Consider the following 12,317-nt stretch of genomic DNA (forward strand, 5'->3'; position numbering starts at 1 on the left):
CAAAATAACAATTATTTGTGCAAATTCTGCTGTAGATATTCGGCTCTACTGTTTATATCTCAGCATATCCAAAGCGTAATTTATGTTCTATGAAGTTTTTGCAATAATGTCAGATTTATCATATATTTGTTATGCTTTGGTTATGTCTATCAACTTCTTTAAAAAAAGACGAGAAAATAATCAATTTTAATAATGAATAAAAATGTCGATCTGAGAAATCTAATGAAAAATAATTCATTTTATTCTCAAAATTTAAGCACATAATAATGTGCCATGGTCATGGGTTCGATTACCAGGGAATGCATGAACTAATTGCCATAAATATTAGTTGCTTTGAATAAAAATGTCTGGCAAATGTATAAATGTAAATGTGTCGTATTGATGACATGGGATTACTTGTGATATATGATTTTGGTCGTAGCACCCACCTATAATATGCAGATTTGGATGCAGCCTGTCACTGTATAACTGGGCTGTTTAGAAAAGCCGATCACAAAGCACTATTGTTTAGCTTTTGTCCAGAGAACAGAGCAAAGTCCTTGTAAAATGAGTCCCTTTCACCTCTTACTGATATGTTTAGTCCGTTTGACACCAGAGGTCACTGAGGCAGGAAACCGGGGTCATAAGTACTCCGGCCTCTCAATAGCTTATATACGAACTTACAAACTCTGTCATTAGCGCTCGGAAATGTGCGCTCTATAAATAGTAGCTCAGTGCTAAAGGTAATTGTTCATATATGTAACACATCTGGGAGCATTTATGAGTCCTTTTTCAGGATATTAGCGAGGGTCGGTTTATTAGCAATCAGAGACGTGGACATTTTTATCATTATGTCAAGCCAAAGTGCTAATTTTTGCTTCAAATCTGGTCATAGAGAATCAAAACAAGGAGAATACCTCTTTATAGGTGCACTATACTGTCTTTACACTATAAAAAAAAATAATTTTGAAGAAATGAGTAACTTTTTACAAATGTGTTTGAGATGTCTCATTTTGAAAAATTCAGCATCACATACTTCCTTTATGGAGAAAGCAATCCCAGAATGCATTGCGACAAGCTTGGAGGAAAGAAATTACCCCATTGTATCTAGATATATTTTGAATATTTACTTAAATTTCATTCAGTAACTAAAAGTATTAATAAAAATAGTTTAGTGTACTTAGATTTTGTAATATTTTTAAAAGAAGATATATAATACAGTAACAACAGTAATATTGTGAAATATTATTACCATTTAAAATAACAATACCATTTTCTATTGTAATAGATTTTAATTTATTTCCAGAATGAAGTTCGAAAGAACAGTATTTATTTGAAATAGAAAACTAAATGTATTTGCTGTCACTTTTGATCAATTTTAGTGCATCCTTTCAGAAAGTATTTTTATTATTTTATTTTTTTAAATCTAATGACCTCAAACGTTTAAATGGTAGTTTAATAACAAAAATCAGTTCACCTTTAAAAATTATTTCAGGCACCAAGCAGTAAATTTAAAGGGATAGTTCACCCAAACATTTCCTCACCCTCATGTCTTTCCAAATCCATAAGACTTTCGTTCATCTTCAGAACACAAATGAGGATCTTTTTAATGAAACCTGAGAGATTTCTGTCCCTCCATTGACAGCTACGCATCTGACACTTTCAAAACCAAGAAAGGTAGTAAAGACATGGTTAAAGTAATCCACGTGACTCCAGTGGTTTAGCATACATTTTATGAAGTGAAACGAGTGCTTTGCGCAAAAAAACCCATAATTTACCACTTTATTGACAGAATTATTAATGACAGAATTAAATGTTTTGGGTGAACTAACCTTTTTAATGTTAATCAAATCAGTTATGATAACCACTTTATTGTCATTTTAGATTGAACAATGTAGACCAGTGATTCCCAACCCCCGGTCCCCGGACCGGTGCCGGTCCGTGGACCCGTTAGTACCGGGCCTTGAAATATTCCCAGAATAATGTTTCTTTTTTTCTTTTTTATAATAATAATAATTTTCGTTTTTATATGCTTTTTTAAGTGCTATGACGTCATGTTATTTAATCCAAAACCTAAACAATAAATAGATTAAAATGTGTTTCTTTGAGCGCCTTGCGATTGCTTAGCAACGCGTCATATCTGAACGGAGTGCAAAAAAGCGCGCTGCACCTGAAGTGACAGAGAAGTGGAGAGATGAGCGGGCCGCGATATTTTTTTCAATGGCTAATTTCATTGCGGACAGTTCTGGTAAAAGGAAAGGCGATGACCAACTCGAAAATAGCGAGAGAGAAAAAGTCACGCTTCATAAATACGATACCTCATACATTATGGATTTATGACAACAGGCGATTCCGTGGCGCCAAATCCGTTGTGTATTATTTGTGGTGAAAAACTGTAAGCTGGTTTTCGTTCATATTTGTGAAGCAGACCTTTTTAAATTTCGTTTTATTGTATCCTGGAATTTTTGTGCATTGTTTTGGATGCATATGTTTTTTATGGATGCTCAGGAAGAACAGCTGGTCTTGTGCACAGCTACAAATATAGTAATATCAATAAGCAGTTCATGCTCACATTAAAATAGTTTTGTTCTCATTGGTCTGATTTGGTATTTTTTGTTAAAGGTTAAAGTTTAATCTCTAATTTTATACTTTTAAAAATGATTGGTTGAAATCACTAATTTATGTGTTTGCTATTGTATTCTGAAACTGTCTGACTGTTGAAACTGGCACTTATTTTCATACAATTAGCCTTTGTTGTCACCTGTTGGTGTGTGAAAACACTAAGTTGCTGTTGAAGTGATTGTCTTTAGTGGTTCTGGAGAGATTTGACAGGTGAAATGGACTGGTATTTTCATACAATTTGCCATTACTGCCACCTGCTAGTGAGTGAGTGCTGTGTGAGTTGCTTTTGAAGTAGACCTAATTGTATGGCAGTAAAGGGAAATATTTTGTGAACCGGTCTGAAAGTTTAAAAAGATTGGTATATTCATACAAGTAGCCTTTGTTGCCATCTAGTTCATTATGCAAATAAATGATCTGTTACTGTTTTACACAGTGATATGTTCCAAACGATGCATCTTAAAATTGACAACTGGTCCCTGGAATTTTTTTTATGAATATGCTGGTCCCTGGCACAAAAAAGGTTGGGAACCCCTGATGTAGACAATCATGTTAAAGGGGTCATGAACTGAGAAATCAATTTCCTTGAGACATATAAGAGGTCATCATACTATAACAATATCCTGTAAGTTTCAGAACTGAAAACTTCCTTGTTAGTCCAATAAAAGCTTTTATTGACACCAGGCACACCGAACAACAGGTTTTTGAAAGTGAGGATCTATGACGTCAAAGGGTATCAAACACCGCCTCCGCAGAAGATGATCAACGCTTACTTCAACACTGCCTCTTTAGCCCCGCCCACCGATTCGCGCATTACATGAAACTTATTATAATATGCAAAACTGTTATCCAATCATAGCAGTGGGCGTTTACTTCCAAGTCTTCAATGCGGCACGCCCATAAAAACCGAGCGTTTCAGGAGCTAGGCTCAAAATCAGGGCAGAAAATAGCCTATTACTTATTTATTTTGATGGTTTTGAATGTAAAAATCAAGCGAACATCATAAGTTGACTTCAGACAACAATATAATTTTTTTTTAAAAAGCCAGTTCATGACCCCTTTAAATCTGATCTCCACAGCCCCCTCATGACCTCCAGGCCTCTCGTGCACCGGGCGCCACCAAAGTGAGGAAGACCATCAGCAGTCGAGTGCACGAGGCAGTGAAGGCCATCGCACTGGTGCACAATGTGACTCCGGTGTACGAGTCCAACGGTGTGACGGATCAAGCGGAAGCTGAACAGCACTATGAAGACACATGCAGGGTGTACCAGGCCTCCAGTCCAGACGAGGTACTGCAGTCTTATTCATGATGCTCAAATCACCCTTATATAAAATAACCACAAAGGTTTAGCATTAGTTAACTACTTTAGTTAACGTGAACTAAGAATGGACAATACTTCTGAATTATTTATTAATCTTACTTCATTTTAATCTCAGCATTTACTGATACATTATTGAAATCAAAAGTTGTATTTGTTAACATTAGTTAATGCACTGTGAACTAACGTGAACAAAACAATGAACAACTGTATTTTTATTAACTAACTTTAACAAAGATTAATAAATACTGTAATAAATGTATTGCTCATTATTATTTCATGTTAGTTAATACATAAATGTTAACAAATGAAACCTTATATGAAACTGTATACAGTATAATATAAATGATTACAATTCATATTTAAAAAAAAATAGCATTCATAAAACATGAGCATTTAAATAACATAACATGACCATTTGAACTATTTAAAAACTTTTTAAAAAGCTGAACAATTTGTTGTTACACACACACACACACACACACACACACACACATACATACATATATATACACACACACACACCACACACACACACACACACACACACACACACACACATATATATATATATATATATATATATATATATATATATATATATATATATATATATATATATATATATATATATATATATATATATAAATATATATAAATATATATAAATATATATAAATATATATAAATATAAATAAATATATAAATAAATATATAAATATATAAATAATTCGGGGGGGAAATCGTTCTCGTGTATGTGAGTCTAGACACATTTCATCCTCCCCTGCGCAGGTATTAGATGATTCACAAATGATGATTCGATCCTTTGGCATATTCACTTCTGCAGCCGATCACTTCTGCAGATGTGCTGTCTCGTATTCGATTATTTCTGGCCAGGAGCGAGTGATGCATGCAGTGATCAATCGGCCCATGCTGTGGTTACGTGGGCACCAAACGCATCATTACTGGTTTGGTTTTCACCACTGCATGCCAGCGCACTGACTGTGTGTGTGTTCAGGGAGACACTGACTAACTGCATTCATGTTCTGGAGCAGAAGCCCTGACGACTGTCGGAAAGACACGACACAACGACCTGGTGTTCTTTTGGAGACGTTTGTTGCTTCTTTAGCCATGCTTTTCTTTCCCCTGATATTAAAGGAAATCGAATTAAAGTTCATACACCAAGTTTTTAGAATTTTAGTATTTCTATTCATGTTGGCTTCATATCTTTGTGAAGCCAAATTTTTTTTAAATAAATGACTCTAAAATGTCAACATTTTTCTTTCTTGAAAACATTTGAATACTACGGAGCCCCTAAAGGGACCTTTGCAAAAATACAAATATACAGACTTTCACGTGCTCACGAGAAACACACACGATAGTTTATTTTAATACACATCCTAACCATTATTTAAAAAATTTTATTAGATTTTGCTAACAATTAATACCATTTGAGAGTCTGAACTAACCTGTGATATAAAAAGATAAAATTATCTGAACTTTTTTTTAAAGGACTTTGACAGTCATAAGGGGCTACCGTTCTCTCTGTGATGTCATTTCCTTCCTGTTTTATGGTTTTCTTGTCACGTGCCAATAACATTCCTGCATTGTTGGCTCTACTACACTGTCTTTCATTTGGTGAATTAAAGTTTTTAAAATATTGATGTTTTAAAACCAAAAAAAAATGTTTAAGAAAAAATTTTACCTAAATATTTCTTACTTGTGTTTTTAATTCAGAAATTGAAAACGTTCATCATAGAAACATTATTTTAGTTTTTAAAGAAGAAAAAAAAAAAGAAAACATTCATCATAGAAGAGAAAATAAATATGCTTTAAAAAATTAAGACCTAAATATATTTTACTTAAAAGTTGTTTTTTATTTTAATATTTTTTATTAAAATATTAATATTTTAAAAAAAAATATATATAGAAAAATAAGATCTAAATATTTTTTTAATTAATTCAGAAATTGAAAACACTTTTTTTTTTTTTTCGCTTTATTCATTGTTTCTTTTTAAATTAATAGATCTGAACACACACAAATAGTTTGAACAATTTCTTCTCAAAATGCTTCAAAGTGGCATCTCTTATTCTGTGCATATCTTGTGTACGCCTCATTTGTTGGTTTCTAACAGCGAGGGCAGTTTTTCGGCAGCAGTCCGCCCATCTGGATACTGTGAGATATGTTATTAGCAGCTAGTCAGGGAGGGCATAAGAAATCGGGGTTTTTGATCTCTCTGTAACCCTTGGTCTGGAAGTTATTGGGCAATAACTTCTGCCTCCCAGAAATACCCCCCTTCAGCATCACACTAATGGATGGCATCTGGTTTGCCTTTATCTTCACGTTCCCTGAAGAGAACATGTTTATAATTGGTGGCTCATTGCATACTTGCATTTTTTTGCACCACACGTCCAAAAAACAGTTGCAGGAAACGAGTCGAGATGTTAAAACGAAATGGTTCTGTGTTTGATTTTGAGTTCGTTTTTGTTTAAGAAAACCGCATGTGGCACGTTTAAGTAATTTGCTTACAGTGCAGACAAGAAGCCCGACTTCCTGTTTGTTTATGACATTTGTTTATGAAACTCAGCAGTTTGCAAATGCGGAAATGTTTAATATATTATGTTTTATCTTTTGATCTGCTTCTCTCATGCACTAGGTGTCTCTGGTTCAGTGGACGGAGAGTGTGGGACTGACGCTGGTGGGCAGAGATCAGTCTTCTATGCAGCTGAGGACACCTAGTGGACAAATTCTCAACTTCACCATCCTGCAGATTTTCCCCTTTACCTACGAGAGCAAACGCATGGGCATCATAGTGCGCGTGAGTGGTGCATGCAGCAGTTTTGGATCATCTTAAACCGAAACATAGGTGTCTGTAAACTCCCTTAGCTTATAAAATGACCTGTTCGACATATAATAGGGAACCAAAAAGTCAGAGATCACGTAAAAATCTGGATGCAAAAAATAAGTGAAATTGGTCTGTGTATTAAATTATAAAAATGCAAAATACAAGCATTATCACTGCTAGTCTGAGATTTTGAAGCTGCAGTTTTGTAATTATTTGATGTATTTTGTCATGTTTAATGGGTAGTTGATGGTTTAGAATTGTTTTTAATTTTTGTAAAATTGCAGGCAAGTTGACCTCATATTAATTGAGATATTACGCACTTGTATCTTTAAAAAAAAAAATTGTCACACCACAGGACAATTATTGATTAATTAGGGTGGCCAAATAAATGTGTTAACATTTGTTAATGCATTAGACTGGCAATGAAAAAGACTTTTACAGCATTTATTAATGTTAATTTCTACATAAATACATTATTACATAATGAATTTTTAAAATTTTAAGCATTAGTTAATGCATTATGAACAAACATAAGTTAACAACAAACAATATTAAATATGTAAATTAATTTAAAAATAAAATAAGATTATAAATTATGAATTTTAATAAAAGTCATTATACATTAAATGTATGAATTAATTTGAAAAGAAACTAAAATTATAAATTAACCTGGATGGATAAAGTCTGTAAAAATGATTGTTCGCTGAGTGCGTTTACATGCACCCTCATAATGCGATTATAATGTGATTTTGGCAATATTGCCTTTAAACTTTACCTCATGTAAACACAACACTTCCATCAAACTAATGCGATTAAGCTCATAATCGTAGTAACCATAACAGCATTAAACTGTGGCGTACGCCGATTTTAATCACAATAAACAGGCAAGTAAACGCCTTAATCTCATTATTACCGCTCTGACCAAAGTGTGCGTGTGCTCGGACGTTCACGTGTGTTTTTCACACAACTTCATGATTCATGAATGAACTCAGTGACATTATTCTGAAGTTTTCCTTCTACTCTGAATCGCTAAAGTCTCTGCTACTGATCTTAGTGTCTGGCAAATATTCATTTGAACACCCTAGTATCTTTTGCACTGGCGAGAACCACTCACACTTGCTCCAGAAAACGTGAAAATCTAGTTTGTACTCTACCCTTTTAAACAATGTGATAATTGAAGATCAGCCCCCAAAATTATATGACTAGACTGGCTGTTATCTGAGAAAGTTGTGACCCTGCCCTGGGCTTGATGACTAACTCTCCCCGAACAAACTCTCAGCTATTGTTGTTGGCCTGGACTGAAGCCTGTATCGGTGTTTCAGGAAATCAGCAACTGAACCTAGTTTCCTCTGCAGAATCCTTTAAAACACCTTCAGGGACGATCAAGGATCTCCCATAATGCTTGGAAAAAAACTGTCTCGCTTACCTGTGAACTTTTCCTGTTTCGTTTGGTACATTGAGTATCATTGATCCTGATTTCTAGTGTTGCCATATTCCTCAGTGTCCACTCTATACATAAATGACAAATCGTTTATTAACAAAACATATTCTGCTCATGTTTGTTAGGATGAATCCAGCGGGGAGATTACGTTTTACATGAAGGGTGCTGATGTGGTGATGGCTGGGGTTGTTCAGTACAACGACTGGCTGGAGGAAGAGGTCATTTCACTTTTTTCAAAGTTAAACAAATACAATATTATATTACGTAATGCTTATGCCAAGAAGCTTCGTGACTTGTATGTTGAGAATTTGCTTTCTTCCTTCTTTATCAGTGTGGGAATATGGCCAGGGAAGGTTTGAGGGTGCTAGTGGTGGCCAAAAAATCCCTAACAGAAGAACAATACCAAGATTTTGAGGTGAGTTTCCAACACTTAGTCATTAGAAAGTCCGCTATGGAATAAAATGCAGTGGTGAACATTTAGTATTTTGTTTATGCTAAAAAAAATAGATGTAGACGTATCTTATGTACATCAAGGCTGCTTTTATTTGAGACTAGTTAGATTGTGAAATATTATTACCATTTAAAATAACTGTTTTCTCTGTGAAGATATTGTAAAATGTAATTTATTCCTGTGATCAAAGCTGGATTTTCAGCATCATTACTCCAGTCTTCAGTGTCACATGATCCTTTAGAAATCATTCTATGATGATGATTTGATGCTCGAGAAACATTTATGATTATTGTCAATGTTGAAAACAGTTGTGCTGATTAAATTATTTATGAAAACCGTTATACATTTTTATACATTTCGTATTTTGGATGAATAGAAACTTCAAAAGAACAGCATTTATTAGAATTTTTTTAAGCATTATATATGTAGTACTACTACTAATAATAATATATAAGATAAATATAATAAAAATAATTAATAATTATATAATTAAATGATTATAAAAAATTATTTATTATAAAAAAAAATATATAAAAAGTATTTAAAAAAGAAAAGAAAAGAAGACAATAATGGCAAATTTACTCTGGGCAGTAGATCTGATTTACACGTCACCAAGTTGTGTGCGGCGTCTTTCACAGAGGGTTTTAGCCATTAGGTTACGACTGGCTGACGGCCATTTGACTCTCAAATGACAAATAGTTCGACTCAAGCTATAACAGAGTAAGTCACCTTTTTAGAGCTGTCAGTCAATTCAAATTTTAATCAAATTATTTACATTCAAGGTTGACTTAATCTGATAAAGACAGGGTGCAAGATTCATTGCAGTAATTTTTTATCACTTTTTGTAATTAAAAGCACTAAACTGACAGCTTATTAACAGCTTGACTTTCTTTTCCATTAGTGATTTGAGGAGGTAAAGCAGTGGCCAAAAGTGATGTCCAGGGGGATATTTGTTTTTAATGACCCTACAAGTTTGATTAAACCATCAATATATGATAAATATTTTATTTTATGTTTTTAAAAAATATATATATTTTAAATATGATGGAAGAAAAAACACTAAACTTGGTTAAGGTATCTGACAAAATTATTAAGCAAAAAAGGCAAACAGGTTTTACTTTACTATGCAAAACAGGAAACCTCATAACTTGACTGCAACCTAATCAGTTTTTAATATTTTGTTGGTTCTCTCTTGTTTTTGCATGTTCATATTTTTTTATGACATCTTGACCAAAAATTATGTCCGTACAATTTGGCATGTTTCATTGCGTTATCATCACAAAAACAATTGACTCCAAGCACGACTACATAAAATGTGTAAAAAATCTGTACAAAAAAAAAAAAAAAAAAAAATAGATAGATGGATAGATAGATATATAATATTTTAATAAAATGTGAAGATTTTCCTAGGTTGGACATCACTTTTGACCACTACTGTAGATATTGAGAGAAACAATTTCTGTGTTTTGTTTAAGACACAGAATAGTGATTCTTAACTGGTGGGTTGTGACCCAAAACTGAGCCACAGGTTTGTGTGACGGTCATGAACAGCTAGAAAAACAGCTAAATGCAATTAATAACATGCATCTAACCATATGATGGTGCATTATTAGAATTGTAATATAAATAGGCTTTAAAAAGGAGGAGAAAAGACACTTGTTCTTGATCACCAGATGGTGGATCCAGTTGTGCTGAAATCAAAATATTTTGGTGCAATGTCATGTTACTGTTGCTTGGTAATATGACTATGCCAATAAAATATGTGGGCAATGTGTCAATTTTCCTTTTCGGCCTGTATCATATAGATAGCTTTAGATTTCTTGGTGTTAATGTCAAAATTAATAAGGGTCATGTTTGATTTTAAAGACATTTGCTGCATTTTAACTTACTTGTGAAGTGTCCAATGTAAAACGGGGTCCTGAGAACCGCTGGTATAGACGGTGACCTTTGGATGTTTATAACTACAATATCCAGGTGCTGATCTATATTTATCCCGATTAAACGGTTTCCTAGCAACCATCCATCGTCAACAGTAATTGTCAAAGAAATGTAACATGTTTTCCACAGGGAACACCCCCAAAACGAACGTTACCCCGCCCACACGCACAGAGAAAGAGTTGTTTCTTCTCACAGGCCCACGTTCCCACTCTCAGAGCTGAAGTGTGTAATTGTGTTTGAGCGAGTGGGCGGCAGTGACTCACCGAGTGTGTGAGTCACCAAGTGAGAGTGTGTTCCTGTGTTACTCGCACTCGCACACATTGTTTGGTCTTTATCTCACTGTGATTGTGGGCCGTGGCCTCAAAACTGCGCTCTGGCTTCGCTCAACAGAGTGGCAAATCTTTTTGAGGGGTCAAAGCAAGGCTGTGTCATTTTGACACTGATTATTTGATTGCCGATGCCTCTGGTTTGGAGTATCAGGGGTCTGAACTTTCTCTTTTGACATGTCTGATATGTTTGCTTTGATTTCAGGAAAAAATACTGAGCAGTGTTAAGAGATGAATTTTAGCTAATAACCATAAAAGATATAGAACATGTGAAAAACATGAACAAATGTAACACACAATATGATATTGTTAGATCAATAGATGTTTGTAGACTGAAAAATACCATTATAACAGTATTATAAATAAGTTTTATAAGGAATACTATTAAAATGTATTAATCGTGATTAAGTTTGTAAAGAAGTATGTAAATATATATATGTGTGTGTGTGTGTATATATATATATATATATATATATATATAACTTTTTTGATAGATGCAATCACGATTTATTGATTTGACAGCACTAATTTTGTCAAGATAATTATAAAAATATATAATTATATTAAATATTTTTTATTTGTTATTATAATTATTATTATATTATTGTCAATAGTACTATAAGAAATTATTTGTGTTATTATAATTATTATTATATTATTGTCAATAGTACTATAAGAAATTATTTGTATTATTATTATTATTATTATTATTATGTATATATATTTAATGTATTAAATAACACACTTGCCTAATTTGCTATTAAAGCATATTATCTTAATAGTTAAGTCTTTCCTTTAAAGAGGAACTGTATACATTACATATATATTAATTTATGTATGGAAATTTGTCTTTAAATATAATCACATTAACTCCAAAAAACATCAGATTATTTATTATTATTGACATCATTTATTTTGGAAACATTGATCTGTGTGCCCAGATCAGCTGGATTCATTAATGTACAAGAGTCATCAATATATTCTTTATTTATTTTGAATTATTCATACTCAAGGTTTTATTTTTGGTGGATAGTTGTAAGTCTATATAAGCCCCTAAAATAAATGTGTGTTAATATGTTGTGTGTAACATGTGTGCCGCAGGCTCGCTACATCCAGGCCAAGTTGAGCGTGCACGATCGCTCGCTGAAGGTCGCCACAGTGATCGAGAGTCTGGAGATGGAGATGGAGCTCTTGTGTCTCACTGGGGTGGAGGACCAACTACAGGCTGATGTCAGACCCACTCTGGAGATACTGCGCAACGCTGGCATCAAAGTCAGTGTCTGCACGCACAACATGCACATACAATGAGATTTTAATGAGCTACGGAGCACAATGCGCCAAAAATAGAAGCGCTCATCAAAATCTTGACATGCAACGCTCAGTTGGTGGTTGCAACTG

General features: G+C 33.7%; 1 protein-coding gene and 1 long non-coding RNA gene across 2 annotated transcripts in view; one reads left to right on the top strand and one right to left on the bottom strand.

Annotated features, from left to right (window-relative positions):
- Nucleotides 1–12,317, top strand: part of atp9a (ATPase phospholipid transporting 9A) — a 48,116-nt gene that overhangs the window by 19,098 nt on the left and 16,701 nt on the right. Inside the window, exons 14-18 of the mRNA XM_079850439.1 lie at nt 3,678–3,887; nt 6,575–6,736; nt 8,330–8,422; nt 8,536–8,619; nt 12,021–12,191. Of these exons, the coding sequence (XP_079706565.1) occupies nt 3,678–3,887; nt 6,575–6,736; nt 8,330–8,422; nt 8,536–8,619; nt 12,021–12,191 (720 nt within the window). The remainder of the gene's footprint in view (nt 1–3,677; nt 3,888–6,574; nt 6,737–8,329; nt 8,423–8,535; nt 8,620–12,020; nt 12,192–12,317) is intronic.
- LOC307146450 lies at nt 1,746–10,839 on the bottom strand. Its single transcript, XR_013819102.1, has 3 exons — nt 10,545–10,839; nt 8,190–8,272; nt 1,746–3,921 (listed from the first exon to the last, which is right to left on the bottom strand). It is a non-coding gene; the product is annotated as an uncharacterized lncRNA (long non-coding RNA).

The sequence above is a fragment of the Squalius cephalus genome, assembly GCF_949319135.1.
Source record: "Squalius cephalus genome assembly, chromosome: 18".
Taxonomy (NCBI): domain Eukaryota; kingdom Metazoa; phylum Chordata; class Actinopteri; order Cypriniformes; family Leuciscidae; genus Squalius; species Squalius cephalus.